Below are 21,373 nucleotides of genomic sequence, written 5' to 3'. Positions count from 1 at the left end.
AAAAAAAAAAAAAAAAGTCCAAGAATAGTTTCTAGTAGCCCAATAGGGAAGCAAGAATGAAAGACATAAGAAATTGGTATTGTGTTTATGATAGAAGATACATAGATCATTTGAGATGGGGAAACCGAGGCTCTGAGGGGTTAAGTGGCTGGCCTGTGGTACCATAGCTAGAAGGGGTTAGCTTCGGAACCTGCATCCACATGTGTTTGACTCCAAAGCTCGTCTCACTGGAGTGAATTTGCATCGGTTAAATGTAACCTTAATTGTCAACATGCGCACAGGCCAGTATGAAAAATTGGCCACGCTTGTGACATCTGTGCCCACCACCTTCTCTTGGGACCTATCCCTTCCCTGTGAGGTGAGGGCTCCTTCTGGACCACCCCTAAGTGGCAGTTAGGGACGCCGTCTTTCTCTGAAGACCTCCCCTCTTCTCTCAGTTTGGCAAACTGTCTTTCTTCTTCTCGATTGCTCCTTTCAGATTCATTCCTTCCAACTTCAGCCTCATCTCTTCTTTGACATTGTTCTGGAAAGAGTAGAGACGGTTGCCTTGCACACTACAGGGCTCCAAGCAACATTGCAGCTCAACGGTTTCCATCGGTAGTGGGCGCCTCGTAGCTGGATGATTCAGACCATGGAGAACCACAAGACAGAGGGACTGCGCTGCATCGCCCCAGGCACTAAAGGATTATTGTTTAGGTATACATACCCTTTCCCTTCAGGAGATGCAATTTACACAAACCCACATTTATGAGAGGGAAGTTAGGGGATGCTTAATTCCATTACTAAAGGATCATTCCCAGACTTTCCTTAACTAGGTGGTTCCTCTGGTAGCTTTCCAGTTGGGTCCCGTGGATAAAAATCACATTAGCCCCCAATCCACTGTGGTGGTGGTGGGAGGACTACAGAGAATAAAGAAACAACCAAGAGCCAGGAGCTGGGATGCCTAGTCTTAGCCCTGTCTATTCTCTTGGGATCCATTTCAGACAATTTTGGACCAGGTAAGTAAGGACAAATTTTGGACCAGGGCTTTTAAATCCTGGCCAACCTGCACCCAATCCTGTCAAGTAAGATACACCTGTTTACGAGAAGGCTCTGATCCTCTGGATGTGCAGGAAAGAGCCAGAAGGCCAGTAAGTGCCTCAGCCTCAGGTGCCCAGTGGGGTCCCACCTGTCCTGGTGCTGTGCTCTGCTCCTCCCCCGTTCGCCCTGACCTCCATCTGCACCCTCTGCTTCAACCGTATTCTCCCTCTGCTCTGAGTTTTCTTGGGCCCCAGCTCCCTTGAATTTATAAAAATTGTTATAGTTTCTGCCAGATTGGCCTCTCTGTTCCATTAAATTCATATCCTCAACCATCTCCTGTTTTCCCATCATACTTCCTCTCCCGCCTCCAAGATTTTACCCAAAGAAGGTCTCATGATCTCGTTCAAGGAAACCTTCCCAGATTGGTCGGTCCCAGGGCTCCCACATACAGCTGTGCAGGCTGTGGACTGCACAAAGGCACTCACTGAAGGGGCAAGCTGAGAACTGAACTGCATTCAGCTTGCCAATCCTTGCACCCTGGCTCAGAGCTGTATCTACAAGAAAGAGTCCCCTTTTTATTCTTATTTTTGCCCCAAAGGACCGCCTGCTCTCCAAGCTACATGCCATAAGGAACGCACCTGCCCAAAGCAGGCTCCTTTTTCTACCTTCTAACAAGGTTCTTTATGGACCACCTACGTGGCCCCAGCCCACCCTCAACATTCTCAAGTTCCAAACCCAATCTCCCACCGTCACCACTGTACTGACATGTTTTACTGATTCCCTGTAAAGTTGCTCTCTCTGTCGGAATACCTGAAAGCTAGGATCTTGCCTATTTTTCTGTGCCCTGGAACTTAAGAAAACTTTACTCCCTCCCTCGGCTCAAGCTCAATGATAAACAAGATATTGAAGTTAGAGACCAGGTGAAGTCCAGGACCTGCAGGGGGGGGGGAGGGGAGTACATCAGGGGCAGGGTGGTGGTCACCTGGACTGAGGCAGGGGGCTGGCTGGCACCCCCTGATGGGCCTGCCAGCCCTGTGACACCCCCCCTCCCTTCAGGAAATGGGGCCAGTTCTATGCAAATGCGCTCTTGCCCAGGGGTCCGGTTTCGTCTCTCTGAGCTCCTGGCACAGCAGAACCTCCGCGAGCAGCTGCTTGGCAAGACAGAGAAGGGCAGGCTAGCAGGCCCAAGGCTCAGGTGACAGGGCCAGGCCCAGGAGACGGGGATGGGGACTGGGGCTTTAACAGCGCGCCTGATGCCAATCTCGGGCTGAAAAACTCGGTATTTCCACTTGGAACAAGAAACGTGGGCAAGAGGGCTGGGGAAAGGAGGGCACCGGACCAGCAGTGCCCCCTGCAGGTCTCGCTGGGTGGTGCCAGACAGAGGAAGGCAGCACAGGATAGGTGGGGATTTCAGGAGATGCCGGGGATGAGGGTGACAAGAAGGAGAAGAAAGATGTAGCCAGCATTCGCGGAATACTTACAAGGTGCCAGGCACTGCCTCGTGTAAGGCTCACGACAACCCCCCAAGAGATGGATAATACAGTTATTCTCACTTCTTCGGTGAAGAAACCGTTCAGAGAGGTTAAGTAACTTGCTCAAAGTCACCCAGCTAGCAGTCGACAGAGCTGGGACTCGAACCCAGGGCACTGCCTCCCGAGATTATATTACTCAGTACCACCTGTTCCACCTTCCCAGGTCATTCCAGCAACTTCTGCACTCCGGTGTCCATTTCTACATCTTCCTGCTTCTCTGGCTCGTATCTTCTTACTCAAACTCAAAGGCATCTAAAGAAGAATAGCTACATATCTCAGATAAAACAGTACTAATAATAACACCTGGCGTTTGTATGCCTCTCTTTGCTTTTAATTACTTCCTTGGGGAAAATGAACATCAAAATACTTTTATTTCCCCAAATTTTGTTCTGATTTTTATCGGCATGCCTGCAAGCTATTTCTATAGTTATGACCAACGTATACGAATATTTTTACATTCTGCTTTTTCATGCGAGAGCGTGCCTACATGCAAGTTTACACTTACGAACACGGTAACTTGTTATGTTTCTCTGCGTCTGCTCTTACATTCCCGAGGTTAGTGCGGCTTTGTGCAGAGCATGCAGTGAGGCGGGGACTCACATGGATGACTTTGGGTACCATCTCTGCCTCCGCGACATTTGGCAACTCTCTTCCTCTTTCTCAGGTTTAGCGTCTCGCCCATACATGGAGAAAAACACACCCATCTCATAGGGTACCTCCCAGGGTTGTTAAATGAGGTGCGTGTCCGGCTCACAGCTGGTGCTGAAGGACTTATCAGTAGTGATATTAGCATTTTGTGTCTGCCTGTCTTCCTCCCCCACTGGACCACGGGCTCCGCGTGGGCAGAGACCAAGTCATTTCTGTAACCACCCCCACTTTGCCCAGCACTTGGGCTCCGCAGAAATTTGTTGGATGAATAGTTTTAAGCCCTAACCTGGGCTTTTCTCTCTGTTGAACGTGTGGGTTGTTTCCAGACTTTTCGCTAGTAACAAAATACACTTTAAAGCCCTTCTATTTGTGTTGCCTCATTTGATCTGCACACCCTGTGAAGCAGGTTGAAAGGGGATGTTTGCCTGTGTCCACATCCTGTGAGAAATGGATCACCGGTGGTTCAAAGGAGGAAGCGACTCCTTGGGTCGCATCATAAACTAGTGACAAAGATTAGAACCCCTGACCCTAACTCCCTTCCTTGGGTGGATCTCTTTGCTGTCTAGCTATCTCCTCCTGGACCAGGATGGTCTCTCCCAAAGTAGGGGACCTGATGGTGCCTGCCTGAGAGTCACACCTGCACCCAGACACCCTGCTGGAGGTGATGAGATGCCAGCTCTCGGGGGCAGAGAGCTTGAATCCCCAGGAGATCAAACACGTTATTCCCAAACACACCAGGGCCCGTATTTTCCCAGAGCAAGAAGCTTCTTAGGAAAGAGCGTGCCAGCTTTTTCCTCATTTTTTTTTTCCTGAGGGGGTGAGGAGGCGAGCTCTGAGTTGTCCAGGAGGAGGGACTTGGGCTAAAAATAGCCATGGCGTGTGGCTCAGCCTCTAGTGGTACCCAGGACCAGGGAGGGGAGGGGGATGCTCTGGAGCTGTCGCCAGACTGGTTGCTGTGGAAACAGGAGAGGAGCAGGGGAGCCTGGGAAGTGGGGATGACACAGATAGCAAGTCCTAGTCGGAGCTGCCGCTACATTTAGGAGAAACAGCGGTGTCTGTGGCTCCCACCCTCCAAGGGGGCTGGGGAAGGGGTGGTGTCAGGGGCATGGACGCTACCCCCCAGGGGTCTCTGCTGCCGGCTACTCTCCTCTCCACGCACTGTGAGTTGAGTTGTGGGGGGCTTGGGTTTGGGCCCCTAAATCCAAGGCAAGTGGGGGCTTGGGAACAGCTTGTTCCTGAGGGAGTTTTCACCAGAAGCCCCTTCCAAAAAACAAACCCTCTTGCTGGCCAGCACTCCCCAGGGGGAGAAAGGGAGATCCAGGAAAATGTGGCAGCGGGGTCTTCTGGAAAGGGGTCACAGCACGCACAAGAAATAAGGAGCAAGCTGGAGGAACAGGAGGGAAGGCGCAGAAATCAAGTCTGTTTCACACCTTTACTTCCCCATTGAGAAATATGCAGTCTCCACTCAGGAAGACAGGAGAGGGGACACAAAGTAAGGCTCATCTAGATCCCTGGGGCAGTGGAGAGCAAGTTCTGGGGGTGTTCTGGGGAGTTCTGGGGGTGATGGGACTCCGGGGTTCCTTCCCACCCCTGGGCAGAGAGATCTGTCTAAGGAGGCAGATTGGGGCTCTGATGACCTCAGACCCTGAGAGAACATTTGGAGGCTTCCTTGGGGCTGACTCTGGGAGAAGTGGGAACCAGGCACTTTTTTTGCATGACTTGGGGTCCCTGAGCCAGTTGGTGCTTAGAGAGAACTTCTAGAGGACGTCCCTGGCTTCAAGAAGGGAAAGGGAAACCCATTGTTGGGGGAGGGGAAGCCGCTAATCTGCATGGGACCCTGTGTCCCCTGACTCCTCCTGGAAAATCAATGTGGGGGGGGTCCCTAAGTTCCAAGCCATCTTTTTTTATTTTTCCTCCTGCCCTCTACTCCAACACACACACACGCAGCCTCCAAAGGTCTGGCTGCAAAGCACCTCATTCCAGAACTTAAATTCAGGGGCGCTGGGTTTGGAGCTGCATATCCGAGCAGTCTCTCCCCAGGACCTGGTCACACATCCAGGCCATCTGTGATCCCTGTCACCTCCCTCCCGTCCAGCCCCCCCACCCCCCTCCCAGCCAACCCAGGTTTCCCCGGAGTGGGCGGAGAGAACGATTCCCAGGAAGAAGGGAAGGTTGAAGAGGACCAAATCCTTCTAAAGCTTTCCCGGTAGGGGCCTGGGGCCTGGGGAGGGGCTCTGGGCCTCTCTCTGCGCTCTGCAGCTCCGATTGCTCCTGGGGGGAAGCGTCTGCAGCAAAATCAGGTGGGCTTCCCTTGGAATGCGAGCCCTGGGCCGTCTGGTCGTCGGTGGGAGGCTGCCGCCGCAGACCTGGAGGGAGTGGGGAGGTAAATGTGGGTGCTTGGTGCTTCACTTGCGGAGACCGCACGGGGCTCCTGGGGACCCGGGACCGGAGGGCGATGCGAGCCTGGCTCCTGACGAACTTTGTGCTTCCTCTACCCCGGCGGTCCGTGCTGATCTCACACCCGGCAGCCCTCCTGCCCCTTTTCAGGCGGTCCCCACAGTGGAAAGAACCCCGGGGACAGGGGTTGACACCCATCAGCGACGAGCGGGCCCAGTCCTCTGGCGGGACTGAGAGCGGGAACGTCTCCGTGTGGGAACATTCCGCCCCCGCCCCCGGAGTTGCTGCCCTGACCGTGCGCTCCTTGCACATCTTCTCCGGCANCCCGCTCCCCGGGCCCCGGGCCGCCGCGCCGCCGCGGCCGCCAGCGCTACGTGGAGAAGGACGGCAGGTGCAACGTGCAGCAGGGCAACGTGCGCGAGCCGGGCCGCTACCTGACCGACCTGTTCACCACGCTGGCCGACCTGCAGTGGCGCCTCAGCCTGCTCTTCTTCGTGCTCGCCTACGCGCTCACCTGGCTCTTCTTCGGCGCCATCTGGTGGCTGGTGGCCTACGGCCGCGGCGACCTGGAGCACCTGGGCGACGCGGCGTGGACGCCGTGCGTCAACAACCTCAACGGCTTCGTGGCCGCCTTCCTGTTCTCCATCGAGACGGAGACCACCATCGGCTACGGGCACCGCGTCATCACCGACCAGTGCCCTGAGGGCATCGCGCTGCTGCTGCTGCAGGCCATCCTGGGCTCCATGGTGAACGCCTTCATGGTGGGCTGCATGTTCGTCAAGATCTCGCAGCCCAACAAGCGCGCCGCCACGCTCGTCTTCTCGTCGCACGCCGTGGTGTCGCTGCGCGACGGCCGCCTGTGCCTCATGTTCCGCGTGGGCGACCTGCGCTCGTCGCACATCGTCGAGGCCTCCATCCGCGCCAAGCTCATCCGCTCGCGCCAGACGCTCGAGGGCGAGTTCATCCCGCTGCACCAGACCGACCTCAGCGTGGGCTTCGACACGGGCGACGACCGCCTCTTCCTCGTGTCGCCGCTCGTCATCAGCCACGAGATCGACGCCGCCAGCCCCTTCTGGGAGGCGTCGCGCCGCGCCCTGGAGAGGGACGACTTCGAGATCGTCGTCATNGCCCGGGCCGCTCCGAGGTCCTCTGGTCCTGGCGACTCTCCTGACCCGGGGAGGGTTACTTCTCTTTGTCGTGCCCATTTTTCAGACGGGAGATTGCCTGGGGAGGCTGAGGTTGAGACGGGAGGCCATAGTCCCGGGTGGAATAAGCGGATAGGGCAGGAGAAGCCTGGCTCCAGGGTTTGGGGGTCCAGAGTCGGAAGTTGGAAGGAGGGGTACCTTCGGGGCTTTTCCCACCGCTGAGAGGTGCAGGCCCCTGAACTTGGTGGCCAGGGCCTTCCATGGCCTGAGCTATTCCCCGGCTGGAGCCTAGGAACAGGTTGACACCCGGGCTCACTTCTGCCTCAGTCTCCCCACCCATCAGAAGACTCTCAACTTCCACTGACAATGGAACTAGATGATCTTAGCATCTCTAGCCCCTTCATGGGAGGAGCTCTCCGGGTGGTATCAACCCATGACCTTGAACTCAGGCCTACTCGGTGAAGGGTTTGGGAGCAGGTAGGAAGAAGCCAGTGCAGGGGCGCAGGTGTGGTGCTTCGCAGCCTGAGATCTGGAAGCCATAGGACGATAAGAAAACCGCCGTGGGTGACCAGAAGGCTGCGGGCTATGGCCTGAGCTGTGGCCTCTGCTGGCTTCCCAGCCTGGTGGCCTCAAACCCCTTTACTGCCACGTGTCTATTTCACCACCCTCCGCTCCAGTGTCCCCCATGGCTTCCTCACTGCCCCCCACACTTGCTCTAGCCCTTGCCCCCTCCCCTCCTCACCCCAGTCCCTCTCCTTGTCACTTGTCACTTTCCTGACAGGTCACTTGTCACCAGGCCCTGAGCAGCTGCCCTCCTTAAGGAGAGAGGTCCCTGCCCCGCCCTCCCTTCCTCACAGCCCCTCTGTCCCCAGTGTCCCTTCTGCCTCTTCTTCACCCCCGCCACTGCACACTTCCTAGTCCAGCCGTCACCGGGGGAATAAGAATGCCAGCGCTTGTAACGCCGAGCGCCAGTCTCTGGTTAGCTACCGTTCCGTCTTCCGTTCCCCCTTGTTCTGAGGTGGGAGAGACCCTGGAGGACGGTCGCTTGCTCCAGTGGGTGGCCAGCCCGCCAGGGATGACAGGACACAGCCCGAGGGCGAGCAGGACTGGGGAGGGTGGCATGGAGGAGACCAGGAGGGGAGCTCGTCCGGCTTTTTGAGAGAGACAGAGCTGGAGAGGATGCTAATATTTTGGGTGAGAGAGTCAGGATTCAAAACGCTTTTGAGAAGCCAAGTATAATGAGCCAAAGCCCGACAAGATGACATTTAAAAGGAATAAATATAAAATTCTACATTTAGGCTTTAAAAAAATCACTTATGTAAGCACCGCATTGAAGAGCTCGGGCGAAAAAAAGAAGTGGGGGTTTCAGTTGGCCACAGGCTTAATGTCGCAGCAGTGTGATACAGCTTCCAAAAATGCTTATGTAACGTAGTCTTGGGCCCTGTTAGCTAAAGCATCGTGGCCAGGAGAGAGAGGTGGTGAGCCCTCTCCCATGCAGGGCTCAGGCCGCTGCCGGACATGTCACGCTCAAAGTGCCAAAAGGGGGCCGCTTGGCCATTCAGATTTGCGATCAAGAAAGTAAAATTTGGGTGGCCGGGTCACATGAGGAGTGGTGGAGGGAGCCAGGGATGTGCAGCCTGAGGAAAAGACACAATGGGCCCCGAGCCTCCTGTTTTCAGATACTTGAAGGGGTGTGAAGTGGCCGGGCCAGGCTAGCAAGGGGTGGAGGTCCCGGAAGCAGAGTTTAGCTCTTATTAGGAACAACGTGTTCACGGCATCACGCTTGTGAGGTGATGAGCTCTCTGTCCTGGGTAGTGAGAAGTAGAAGCTTGATGCCTGTTATTGGGAAGGCTCCTGGGGGAAGGCCTATATGCAGAGGGAAGTTGGCCTAGATGGTTCCTGAGGTCAGTTTCAAGGTTAAGCTTCTCTGATTGGCATCTCCCACAGAAAGGCGGGGAGAGCGTGGGCTGGGGGGTCAAGAGAGTGAGGGTGAATGAAGAAGGTGGGGGGCTGGGCAGGAACAGGAGCTGAGAAGGGGGAGAAGATGGGCTGGACCAAAGAGGGGTTGGGGGGGTCTGGGGAGGGGCAGAGGGAAGAGTGTGGAATAGTTTTGTGGAAAGAGAGGGGGGAAAGGGAAGCCTGGGGCTGGGATTCCCCACCCCGCCCCCCCACCCATGTCCCCCTCCCCGCAGGAATGACATGCCAAGCTCGGAGCTCCTACCTGGTGGACGAGGTGCTCTGGGGCCACCGCTTCACGTCAGTGCTCACGCTAGAGGATGGCTTCTATGAGGTGGACTATGCCACCTTCCACCAGACCTTTGAGGTGCCCACCCCCTCGTGCAGCGCCCGGGAGCTGGCCGAAGCTGCTGCCCGCCTTGACGCCCATCTTTACTGGTCCATCCCCAGCCGGCTGGATGAGAAGGTGGAGGAGGAGGGGGCCGGGGAGGGGGCGGGCGGAGAGGCCGGCTCGGACAAGGAGCAGAATGGCTGCCTGCCGCCCCCAGAGAGTGAGTCCAAGGTGTGACCAGTTCCCTCCAGACCCCTGTGGCAGGGCCGGACACCAGTGCCTGGGAGCTGGACGTCAGAGGCGGAGAAGGAGGCAGGCGAGCCCCCCAGGGAGGCGCTAAGGCCAGAGATTCCCCTAGAATCCAGTGGACGGGAGGGGGCCCGGTTTCAGGAGGACGGAGGGTGGGGACGGGCAAGCATGCCAGCCTATCTGTGTTTGACCCTCACATCTGTTCATGGGCGGGTGGATGAACAGAAGGCTGGATTTAGGCAGGCCGCATGGGGAGGTGGTAGCAGACAGACAGACGCTGGTGGATAGGCGAATGGACAGACAGGCGGTGCGCTGAGGGCTGCCGCTAACCCACAGAGCATCTTTGCAGATTCTAAAATGGCACCCTTTCCCTCCGGACTGATGGCGTCCCCAACCAGAGGGGCACGGCTTGGGGAGCAGAGCGTGGGCTGGGTTTCAGTCCCCACTCACCTCCTCGGCCAGCCTCCCTGTGCTGCCGCACACCTGTCTCACTGGACACAGTGGCCCGAGCTGACCCCGAGGAGAGAGAGCCGGACGGACAGACGGAGGTGGGCCGAGATGAGGGCGCCCGCCCCGCTCCACCGCCACCACCGTGACCGGAGCAGGAGGGCGGAAGACTGCAGGGCTGGCTCAGCCGGGCGTGAATGACCTTGCCCACGAGCAGGGAGACGGGGCCTAGGGAAGGAGAAGCAGGGACGGCTATTTTCTGACAGCGGGACGAGATCTCATAAATAGCACTGCAGCGGCAGGAAAGGGAGAGGGACATTCTGAGGAAGAAGGGCCGGGGGAGAGATCCAGAAAGGGAGTTCACGAGAGCCAAGGTACAGGGGCCTGTGGGCACAGTGACCGGGAGTCACTCGCAGGGTCCGTTGGGGGCACGTTGAGTACAGAGCACTGGCCCAGCGCGGGTGGGGCGGCCGGTCAGAGACCTGGTTCCTTCTCAGAACACAGCGCCCCTCAGACAACTGCACGAGGTGTGGCTCAAACTGAACCCGACCGTCTCTCGGAGCAGAGGGCAGGAGGGTTTGGTGACCAGAAAGCTAGGCACAGAGAAAGAGAAAGAGTGAGCCGGCAGTTATCAAACTGGTGTGTGCATCAGAGTCACCTGTAGGGATTGTGAAAATGCAGACAGCTGGGCCCCGCTCCCAGAGTTTCTGACTCAGTAGGTGTGGGGTAGAGATCAAAAACTTGCATTTCTAGCAAGTTCCCAAGTCATGCTGATGCTGCTGGAACGGAGGCCACACTTTGAGAACCATGGCTCTACACAGACTTGGAAGTCATGTCAGGAGGTAGGGCATTTGAGCTGAGGAGGAGCTGAAGGGTAGTTGAGGGGCAGCTGAGGGGGAGTTGAGGGGGAACTTAGTAGCTGAGGGGGAGCTGAGGAGAAACTGAGGAAAACCTGAGGGGAAGCTGAGGAGAAGCTGAGAGTAGCTAAGGAATAGCTGAAGAGAAACTGAAGGGTAGCTGAGGAGTAGCTGAGCTGAGGAGAAGCTGAGGGTAGCTAAGGAATGCTGAGGAGAAGCTGAGGAAAGCTGAGAAGAAGCTGAGGGTAGCTAAAGAATGCTGAGGAGAAGCTGAGGAAAGCTGAGCTGAGGAGAAGCTGAGGAGTAGCTGAGCTGAGGAGAAGCTGAGCTGCGGAGAAGCTGAGGAGAAGCTGAGCTGCGGAGAAGCTGAGGAGTAGCTGAGCTGAGGAGAAGCTGAGCAGAGGGGCTAAGGGGAGCTAAGGAACGCTGAGGAGAAGCTGAAAGGAAGCTGAGGGAAGCCGAGGAATAGCTGAGGAAAAACTGAGGATCGTAGCAGGAGACTGAATATAAAGGGTGGGCTATCATGACTGGGAAAAGGGACCCTGAAACCCAGGCCGACAAGTTTAACTGTGGGCCCGGGAAGCCCCCCACCCCAGTGGGAAAGCCGCAGTGCTGAGCTGGACATNGGGAAGGGCATCAGTGGCCCCAGACTGAATCCCCGTAGGAGTAACTGAGAGGCAGGGTTGAACCTGGGTGACGGTTCGAGGGAGCAGCAAGGAGGTCAAACATCGGGTGTGGCTGTGGCCCCTTGTCCACCCAGCTGGGCCAGCCGCCCCCGAAACACCGTTCCCATCCCACCTCCACCCCCTGCCTGGTGTCCGCCGAGTCGCCAGGGGCAGCCCTGCAGGATGCTGAGGGGAGAGCAGGGGCAGCCTGGGGCAGGGTGGAGGTGGGGGCCTGAGGCTGGCCCCCTGGGAGAGGGGTGTTTGTCCAGGCAAGCGTGTGCTCCCACAACACCGGTCCGGCGGTGACCTCTACCCCTTGGTCCTGGCCACACCCTGCTCCTGTCCTTTAATAAAAGACTGAACCCCTCGGGCAAAAGCACCCCAGTCTGTTCTATTCCAGGCTGGGAAGCCAAGATCCCATGGGTCCCTGTGCCTCCCGGAAGCCGGGAAGGGGGTCCACTCAGAGAAATGTCTGCCTCCCAACACAGGGCCACTGGGGCCACCACTGGTCAAAGACAAGGTCCCTGAGCCCTGGCATCGGCTGTTCCCTCAAGAACAAAGGTGGGGGTATGGGGTGGGGTCATTGGGTTTAATTCAGGGCAACAGGGGAGTCTGGGCAGGAGGGGTGGGCTTGGTGACGGCTCGGGGCACCACGGTGTACAGCGCAGGGAGTTAGGAGACCTGGTTTGTACTCCTGACACTGTCACTAATTCGCCCTGTGACTCTGGGCAAGTTATACCCCTCCTCTGGGCCTCAGTTTCCCCTTCTGTAAAAATAACACTCAGAAAACCAGTATTGCTCAATAAATGTTGAAACAACTGCATTACAAGAGGTAAACTGGGTGCCCCTGAAGGAGCAGCTAAGAATTTTCAGATCAGAGAATCTTGACGCAATGTGGGGGGCCCTTGGGGCACTGGAAGGGAGCTGGGCCAAGACCTGGGGGTGCAGGCAGGCTGTGGGGGGGCATGCACGTGAGGGCTCTGTGGACACAGACCCTCCCCTGACTGCCGTCCTCCCTACCCAGGGGGCTGTGCTCTGGTGCATCTGCTCTGTTGTGGTGAGGAGGGGAAGGGCTGAGGCCCCAGGGCCAGGGAGGAGTCAGGTCCGAGACCCAGAGGGCCTAGAAAGTGAAGGCAGTGGTGTGGGGAGCTCAGAAGACGGCTCACCCAGAAGCCCGGGCCCTGCAACACTGGGAGGAGGCTGGGAGAGGGGGCTGGGCTCAGTGACGTCACCCCCTCTCTGTGCTCCCCTCCCCGAGGAGGGAGTCCCAACAGGGACTGGCAGGGCACTGACAGCTCAGGCAGCAGATGGGANACCCCAGCAGACTCCCTGGCCACGCCCCTCAGCCCCAGGGCAGGAAGACACGCTGGGTTTTATAAAACAAGTTTATTCACATTTTAGAAAAACTAATTCTAGGACAGGGAATGGCCTCCCTGTGGGCTGGGGGCATGAGATCAACAACAGAAGGCCAGAGGGAGGAAACGGGAAGGGAGGAGGGGGCCTGGGGGGCCATGGCCCCCACTCTGGGGGGGAGGAGGTCAAATAAATTAAAGGAAGGGGGACAGAGGACGAGGGCAGCCTGAGGTGGTCTTGGAGCCGGGCTGGAAGACAGTCCACACCTGCAAGTACTGGAGAGAGAGCGCAGGGTGCGCTAAGGACGGAGACCTAAGGACGGAGACCCGGTGCCCGCCGGCGGGGCTGGGGCGGGGCAGCTCAGCCCCCATGCAGGGGAGAGGCCAGAGGACAGACACAAAGGTCGGTGGGGTTCTTTTCCCTCACCTGGGGAGCAAGAGGTCACCGTTTTCGCAGCCTCTTCATGAAGCAGCAGGTGATGGTCCCAAGCACGGTGGCGCCAGTGACGAGGGCGACCGCAGCGCCCACCAGCAGGGGCACAAACAGGGTGTCCAGGGCTGGGAGAGAGCAGAGGGCTCTGTTCAGCCTGGGGAGCCGCTACCCTGCCCCACCTGCGTCCCAGCGCCTCCGCTGTGGGCTTGTGGGCCCCCTTCCTCCTTTCGCAGACGGTGCCCCCTGCCCTCTCCTCCCAGACCAGGTTCAGTGGGGGTACTAGGGCACCCCAGTTTCAGAAGGGGCTGAACGTGGGTTTTCATGCAGGAGAAGGAGGGACGGGAGCATGAGAAGCACATGGGAAGGGCAGAACAGGGCCGGGGCTGAGGTGGGGGGTGGGCAGGGGTCACTCACCGTGCGTGTAGGGGTACACCGTGACGGGCCCTGAGCGGGCGCTGCCAGCCTGGTACCAGCTGCGGTCGGCATGCTGCACCCAGGCGCTGGGGGCGCAGTGGTACACGCCTTCGTCCTCGGGGCCCAGGCCGTGCAGCCTCAGCCGGTGGCTGCGGGGCCCCACCAGCTCCACACTGATGGGGCCTCCTCCAGGCCGGACGCCCAGCTCTGCCACCCCGTCCTGGCCCACGCCACCCACCAGCTGGGCAGGGCTGGAGCTCAGCTCCCCTTCTTTGGGCCGCTCCACCCACCAGCTGGCAGCCAGCCGCAGCCCCGGCGGGCCACCCCGCACAGAGATGTTGCAGAGCAGGGAGGCTGTCTCCCCGCGGTACACGGTGCCTCCCGCCAGCCACGCCACAGCCTCCAGCACCACGCCTGTGGGACGAGGATGCGGGGTCAGAGGGGTAGGGGGTCAGGACCACTGTCAGAGCAACACCCCAGGAAGCTCAAGGTGCTCCCACAATCCTGAAGAAGAGAAGTGGGAAACCGAGGCATGGCGGCAGCCGGTGCAGGGGTGGGGCGGGGGGACGCACAGAAATAGAAGGAAGAGGTTGCACAGGCCCCAGACCCTGGCAAGGCCCCAGCCATCCCCTCACCTTCCTCCCGCACGTGCACCGGCAGTGGCCGGGAGCGAGCACTGGCTGCTTCTCGAAGCCGAGCCCCAGACCCTCGGACATAGGCCTTGGCTAGACAGCGGTAGGTACCCGCATCACCCGGCCTGGCGGCCTCCAGCCGGAGCCGATAGGTCCTGGACGCCACCTTCTCCATGGCGATGTGCCGGCCTTCATAGCCAGGGCCCAGGCTGCCCACGCCCTCTGTGTCCAGCTGGGCTACCAGGCGGCCGGGCCCAGGGGCCCCTGCAGGGGCCATCTCCCAGCCCACGGAGTATGCGGCGTGGCGGCCTGGTGGGGGCAGCGCGCCGGACACATTGCACAGCAGTTCCAAGGGCTCTCCGGGGCCGATCCGACGTTCCCCAGGCCCCACGGCCACGGCCAGTTGGCTGGCTACAACACAGGAGGGGGACAGGGCATCACGGAGGCAGCAGGGGCCACAGGCCTCCTGACTGGCCACCAGTACCTCCCTCCTTGACAGCAGCACTGTCACAGGACAGGACCATGGCGCCCCTCCCAGGGCCTGGCTCTCAGCCCTCAGCCGTGGCCCTATCTCCACACCCAACTTCGGAGCAGAGAAGACCCATCACGGGAGGGAAGCGATGCTAACACGACACCTCACTGGGGAAGACGAGCTCCCTGGAGTCAGGCAGTGACCCTTCGGCCACGTGGCCACCGAGATGCCACGGCTCCCAGCCCCCACCGTGGGAATGTGGCACTCACACAGCGTCTGCACGTCCACATGGGCCAAGACGGCTCTCTTCTCCGCGATCTGGGCCCAGCTGCCATCGGGATCCTGAATCCACTCGGCAGCTGTGCAGTGGTAGGTGCCCGCATCCTCGGCCTGGGCGCCCCCCACCACCATGCGGTAGCGCTCAGCCCCCTCCTTGCCCAGCCGCACCTCCCCTGCTGCCAGCCGCTCGGCGTAGGGAGCCCCGGCCTCCACGGCCAAGTCGGGCCGGAGAGCCACCACTTCCTGCAGCGTCGCTCGCCCTACGGGCGCCTCGGGCACTGCCCTCCCAAAGGACACGGCCAGGTGCGTGTGCTTCTGCGTGCTCGTCCGCGCCAGGCAGCCCAGCGCCAGCTCCTGCCCCTCGTGCACTGTCAGGCGGGGCGGTGAAGTGGGAGCCTGGCGGCCCCGAGGCCCCGGGGGGCTGGCAGACACCTGCAGCGCATCTGGAAGAACTGGAGAGAACAGCGGGAGTGGGGGAGGGCTGGGAGCCGGTGGCCCTCGTTGCTGTTCCCTGTGTACCACCTGCTTCCCTACAGGGCAGGCTTCAGCTGGGTTATTTCTCCTGTAACCCAGTGGTGCCAGGCACAGTGCTGGGCACCCAACGGGCACTCAATAAATCCTTGTCGGAGTTCATAACCCAGCCCAGCGCCCACTCACCCGTATGTTTGGAGCCGACCCCTGTTTGAACTACAGAAAAGTGGCTCTGTCCTCCTTCTCAGAAGACAAAGAAACATAAGAGAGCAAGAATGTGTCACGTGGCCTCACTCCTCCTACCCTACCTCCACTTCCTCCCCCGCCGCCCCCAGATCTGGATCCTGGAATCTCCAGGAATGGCTTCTATTCACCCTAGCAGGCTCCCCGCATCAGGGGATGGAGGGGACTTGCTCCATTCTACGAGGTAGATCCATAGACTAGGAAGCGCAGACTGGCCACTAACATATTGGGATGTTGTGCGAGTCACATAACCCCTTTGGGCCTCAGTTTCCCCAGCTTCAAAACCCGAGGGCTGGTTAGACAGGCCCGCTACCTCTCAGCTCCACCTTGCCGCTGTAGCTGCCTAGGTAGCGGGCGTCGGTGGACGGTGTGTAGCACTCGTAAACGCCAGCATCCTGGGCCTGCAGGCGGGCGATCCTGAGCACCACGGCGTCCCCCTGCAGCCGCTGCACCTGCACCTCGCCAGCCGCCACGCGGGGTCCGAAGACGGCATAGGAGAACCGGGCGTCCCTCGTGCTGATAATGCCCAGTGCGGCCTCCGGGGCCTCAGGCCTGTAGAGGAACCACTCGAAGTCCTGCTGGGCAGAGCCCTCGTAGCCACTGACGTTGCAGGGGATGGAGACGGCCGTGCCAGCCACGCGGTACAGGGGCCCCTGGGGGACCAGCACCTCCCGGGCAAAGCACTCGGCTCCTATAGGGAAGGACGGGGGATGCTGGAGACGCCTGGGGCCCCACGGCATCCCTCACGACCAGCACCGCTCCTGACCCCTGCCCAATAAAGGACAGGAAACCTGGGGGAGGTTGGGACCCAGTTGGGACCCAGCCGGGACCCAGGAAAGGATGCCGGGAGGAAAGACACCTGGATCTGAGCTGGTCGCAGACCCGGGTTTGCCTCAGAACCCAGAAACACCCCATGTTCCAGAAGTAAGGCACCAACAGACAGAAGTCCATGTGCTTCTGTGCCTTCTAGCAAAGGGATTCTGAGTCCACGCATCCCTCTCCTTTGTTGGAGGGCAGCTGGCAAAATCTTGCTTAGCAGGGCTGGTTGGCTCAGCTGTGTCACCTGGACCAGGGGACTCCAGACAATGGAGCCAGTGGCCCCAGCAGGACAGGGCACAGACCCAGTCAGTTCTCACCACACAATGCCCTCCCCCGTCCAGCTGTGCCATGAGCTCACTGCTTCTCCCANGCTTCACACATGAGAAACGCTGAGGCAGAAGTACAACGTCTTGACCAAGATCCTACCATCCTTAGATGGCTTCCCCCAGCCCCTGCGGAGGGACAACACCAGGGAGGAAGAGGGGGAAGTCCTAGCAGGGGCCACGGAGACTGACCTCAGCCACCAGAATTTCGGTCACTGCCAGGGGCATACCAGGGGCCCTTCTGCAGAGGCTGGGGGGAAACACAGTCTGTGGTCAAACTCTGCCCTTCAGCTCCTCCAGAAGTGCTCTCCTTGACTTTGCCACCTGAGCTGGGCTCTTTGTCCCTCTTCCTGTGGCTGAGTCCAGGGAGGAGGGAGACACCTGTGGTGGCCACAGCGCACGCTGGGACTCAGGAGGTTGGGTCCCAGCCCCAGCCCTGTGCCCAGCTGCACGGGTCCCCCTTCGTCTCCCAAGCTGGCTTCCACACTGGAGGAGAGATAAGAGCCTCCACTCTGGCGGTGAGTGAGTGTGTGTGTGACTCAGGAGGGCCTTGCCCCACGGCATTTCATAATCTAGGTGACGGCGAGACAGCTGAGCTGACACCTTTGGGCCTCGGGGCAGACTCTGCTCGGAAGGGCCCGCTCCCACCTTCCTGGCTCCACAGCTGCTGATGCTCGGAGATCCCCATGGGAAAGTCGGCCAGCCAGGCCGCCTGAGGAAACCAGCTGCCAGGCAGCTCCCTCCCCAGCCAGAGGGGCGGAGGGGCAGGCACCTCCTCTGGGGTCTGTCGGATCTGGGTTCCAATCCAAGCCCCAACACTCACTAGACGTGTTCTATGGAGTCAAGTCACTTCATCTTCCTCATCTTGGGAATGAACCTAAGCACTTGCCACAGTGGGCAGGCAGGTCTCTGCGGGCTCTTCCAAGTCTGTGCACCACCCCTCCCCACCTCCCCCGGGCTCTTCCGCGCTCCCACTGGGGCCGACTGGGCCGACTGCTAGGCAACCGGGCCCCACAGCAACTTCCTCCTGCCTCTCACCCAGGGCCCCAAGGAGAGGCCTAGATCTGTTTCCCGAGGGCCCAGACACCTATGCAGCCAGGGGCAAGGCTCTGCTTGGTGTTGCGGAGGGGCTCTGGGCTGGAAACAGGCTGCTGGGGCGACGTCAGCCTGCGCCCAGCTGTGAATCCGGGAGGCAAGGCCACCCCCACTCTGTGCTCTTACTTCAAGGGCTTGGGTCTCCCGAACGTGTATACAGGCAGCCTCCCTGTCTCAAAGCCACGCTCCTCCCCAGGCAACGGCCTAAGGGAACCCTCCAGCTCAGACCAAAAACAATTTGCACTGTCAGGGCCCTCAAGCATCCACCCAGCGGTAGCCAGAACACCTCACCATGATCACCCCCCCTCAAAGACGCAGGGTGCTTGGAGATCCCAGCATCAGTCTCCATGGAGCCTGCTTTCCCCTGTGGCGGGGAAGGGGGGAGGCGGAAACCAAGGGGGTGTGACCAGCGGTGGCGGGCTACAGAGCCAAGTGCGACCTGAAAGAGGGAAAGTGGGCAAAGGGGAGATGCAGCCCAGAGTGGAGATGGCGGTGAGAGGGGGAGGTGCCCAAACAGCAGATGACGAAGTGTGGCGGGAGCCGAGGGGAACCATTAGGGGAGACTGAACTTCAAAGATCATGGGCAGAACCGGCCCCTGGGCCTCCGGCCAACTCCGGGCAATCATGAAGACGGGCGAGCACTGCCCACGCAGGGCGGGCACTCGGGGCCTGGAGCTCAGCGTGACGCGGAGGGAGACGTAGCATTTGGGGCGCAGCGACCCCAGGACCCGAGTACGCCGACTGAGAAGTGGGGCTGGCCCCGCGGCCTGGGGGTGGCACCTCGGTGGGTCCTCACTGGGCCCCAGTCCGGGGCCTAGAGCTGCGGGGCTGGCTCGGCGGGCAGCTGGGCGTCAAGCTNGCCCTTCTCGGCCCGGGCTCCGCCCCAACCCCGACTTCAGCTCCGCCCCGACGCCCGGACCCGGGCCCCGACCCGCCCACCTGAGTCCGGGCTCCGCCCAGACCCCGGGCCGGCACAAGGGGGCGGCACTTGGGCTCCGCCAAATCCCCGCCCCGCAGCGTACCACCACCCTGCTCCTGCCCCCTTTTCTCTGAGAGTTGGGTGCGGGGGCCTCGGGGTCGGTCAGGTGACTGGCCGCGCACTTAGGATCCAGTCATTTGCCCTGGGCCGTTAGGCCTCGCGGCAGACCCGCTCAAGTGAGGACGGGCGGGACCCAGGCGTTCCGGGGATGAAGGGCGCAGCGGGACCCGAGGTCACGGGACACCTGTTTGCCACCCCCTCGGGGCAGATCCGGGGGGGGGGTTAACAGGGTGCGCCGTCTGGGCGCCGTCACTTCCTGGTTGGGGATCCCGTCCAGTTGGGTACCTTCCTTCAACCTGTTTCCCCGCTGGCACATTGGGCTGGGACGACATCCACCCCAAAGGGCTTTTGTGACGATTAATTGACATAATGTACACGGGGTTCTTGGCACAGGATGACACGGAATAGGAGATAGGGTGTTAGGGGGTTTAGTTTCTGCTTTTCAATGATTATTTAAATAATAATATTTAAATATTATTATTTAATATAATAATATTCCTGAGAGGAAGTGCCTTTGGAGCAGTGAAGTGATTACATGAAGTCTGGTTTCCAGTGAGGAGGGCGGCACTCGGCTGGCACTGGGAAGGGTGGAGCCGGCCTGGAGGTGGGAGGCTGGACGAGCACCTCTCCTAGGCGCCCCCTTTCCAGCCACCANGGTGGGGCCAGATGGGAGAAGGGGCGGCCAGGTCTGCAAAGCTTAGGCTGGGGAAGTGACCCCAGAGCTCAGCTAGCCTTCACCCTCTAACCCCCTACCTGCCCCAACCACCCCCCAGCCCTTTTACAGAGGAGGAAACTGAGGCCCCAAGGGGGGAAGTGACAGAGGCCAGACCAGACCTTCCTTGGATACAGCCAGTGCCTGGCTCAGAGGAGGCACTCAGCTGAAGTCACATTCAAGAGATCAGAGAAACTCATAAGCAGAATGCTGCTCTTGCCAAGGGGCAGCCCTCCCTCCCAAGACTTCTAGGACCAGCCCCGGGCGCCTGTTTCCCCCCACTCTGAGATATTCACAGCCTGATTTCTCCAGTTCCATCTCACCTAAATCCATCCACAGGTCAGATGGAGCTATGTGAAAACGGAAAGGCACAGGGAAGCTTTGGAGGTAAACCACTCTCCCTTTATTTGGGAGCAGAGTGTGCTGACTCTGCCTTCCTGATGCTTGAGAGCTGGAAGTTATTCCTGATTACCACCGTCCCAATGATGCCTACACAGCAGGCCCTTTTGGGTATCATTTCTAGTCTTTAAAACATATTTGGCCAGATGGTGTCATTAGCAGATGAGAAACTGGAGGTCCAGAGAGGTTAAGGATTTTCCCCAAAGCCACACAGCTATAAGCGGCCAGTGTCTGATGAGCTCAGGCCTATCTGTCCCCAGAGCCCCAAATCTTCCCACATCCCACTGTCTCTCGTCTCAAGCTTCTTCACCCTATAAACGTAGCCATTCAACAAGCACTGATTAGGCCAGGCTCGGTACTGAACACCAGAGATGTGTTCACTGGCAAGTGTGGCCGACCTGGTGGCCTGCCTCCAGGGAACATACAGTCGGGCCAGGGAGACAGGCCACAAGCAAGTAATACCCTGCCCCCAATATGAGCGTTATGAGAGGGGACACTCGGGTTGCTGAGAGCACCCTCTGGCTTGGGGCTGGGGAGGGGTGGGGCAGGTAGGTGCTGAGGGCAGGACTGGGGTTCCGGGTGGGACTGAGGCGAGAACCAGCGGCTTCTTCCGCGAGCCCCTCCCCGGACTGGGAGTTCCGGAGGCTGCCAGAAGGGGGCGCGCAGAGCCCAGGCCTGAGTCCCGCTTATGTAACTGGGAGCGCTGAGTGGGAGGAGAACAGGCCCAGGCACCCGGGAAGTCGCACAACAGCCAGACGCCACCACCCACCAAAACACAGAGGAGCTTCGTAGGGAGAGCCGTCATTCACACGCCGCGACAGAGCGACGCACAGATACATGCACACTCATAACACAGGCGCCCACGCTGCAGAGGAGGGACACACCCTGCAGGGGCAAGTGCCCCTGTACCCTCCCCAGCTGCCCCCTACAAAGCCACACAGGGGCACCTGGGTGGCTCGGGCAGTTAAGCGTCCAGCTACAGCTCAGGTCATGATCTCAGGGTTGGTGGGTTCGAGCCCAGAAGCCCAGAGCCTGGAGCCTGCGTCAGATTCTGTGTCTCCCTCTCTCTGCCCCTCCCCTGCTTGTGCTCTCTCTCTCTCTCTCTCTCTAAGAATAAATAAACATTAAAATTAAAAGAAAAAAGCCACAGAGGCCCACCGGGCACCTTGGCTGGTGCTTGTGGAGCTGTGAGCAGAGAAAGGAGGAAGGCAGGCAGAGACAGGAGGGAGGGAGCCTGAGATTGCAGAGAGACACGGGGGAGGGGTGCCCTAGTGGGCATGAGGAGGGGCCCTCATCACTGTGTCACCACCCGCTGCCCACGAACCCCCAATGTGCCACCAGGTATGAGCCCACATCCGACACCAGGCCTGTGTTCCACAGGCTGATTTCATTCCCCCTCAAGACGACATAGGTACAGGGGCGCCTGGGTGGCTCAGGTGGTTA

At 59.5% G+C, this 21,373-nt stretch overlaps 2 protein-coding genes across 3 annotated transcripts; one reads left to right on the top strand and one right to left on the bottom strand.

Annotated features, from left to right (window-relative positions):
• Positions 1–5,911: 5,911 nt before the first annotated feature.
• Positions 5,912–10,893, top strand: KCNJ9 (potassium inwardly rectifying channel subfamily J member 9; the record flags this gene model as incomplete). The annotated part of the gene is made up of 2 exons (XM_077760021.1): positions 5,912–6,749; positions 8,935–10,893. Coding segments are annotated over 2 exons (1,170 nt in total), but the record flags the coding sequence as incomplete, so codon positions are not given.
• Positions 10,894–12,618: 1,725 nt separating this feature from the next.
• Positions 12,619–16,695, bottom strand: IGSF8 (immunoglobulin superfamily member 8). Of its 2 annotated transcripts, XM_077760128.1 has the most exons (7): positions 16,335–16,695; positions 15,857–16,234; positions 14,820–15,281; positions 14,082–14,489; positions 13,447–13,860; positions 13,027–13,157; positions 12,619–12,875 (listed from the first exon to the last, which is right to left on the bottom strand). In XM_077760128.1, exons 1-6 carry the CDS (start codon positions 16,492–16,494, stop codon positions 13,042–13,044), a joined length of 1,938 nt encoding a protein of 645 aa, XP_077616254.1. In that variant the 5' UTR covers positions 16,495–16,695; the 3' UTR covers positions 12,619–12,875; positions 13,027–13,041. The 2 variants fall into 2 exon arrangements, with proteins under 2 accessions (XP_077616254.1, XP_077616253.1); XM_077760127.1 differs by having other exon boundaries at positions 15,857–16,344.
• Between the last annotated feature and the right edge of the window lie 4,678 nt (positions 16,696–21,373).

This window comes from Crocuta crocuta, unplaced genomic scaffold (assembly GCF_008692635.1).
Source record: "Crocuta crocuta isolate KB4526 unplaced genomic scaffold, BGI_CrCroc_1.0 scaffold133, whole genome shotgun sequence".
In the NCBI taxonomy this organism is placed as follows: Eukaryota; Metazoa; Chordata; class Mammalia; order Carnivora; family Hyaenidae; genus Crocuta; species Crocuta crocuta.
This window is presented reverse-complemented; position numbering and strand designations above follow the sequence as displayed.

What these genes read in the sequence shown, in the direction of transcription:
- IGSF8 (XM_077760128.1), bottom strand. Translation starts at nt 16,494, where the DNA reads ATGGACTTCTGTCTGTTGGTGCCTTACTTCTGGAACATGGGGTGTTTC. An exon ending in TGGGTCCCAACCTCCCCCAG is followed by an intron (nt 16,235 to 16,334) that starts GTTTCCTGTCCT and finishes CCTTCCCTATAG; the next exon opens with GAGCCGAGTGCTTTGCCCGG. An exon ending in GGTGTACCCCTACACGCACG is followed by an intron (nt 13,158 to 13,446) that starts GTGAGTGACCCC and finishes GCTCTCTCCCAG; the next exon opens with CCCTGGACACCCTGTTTGTG.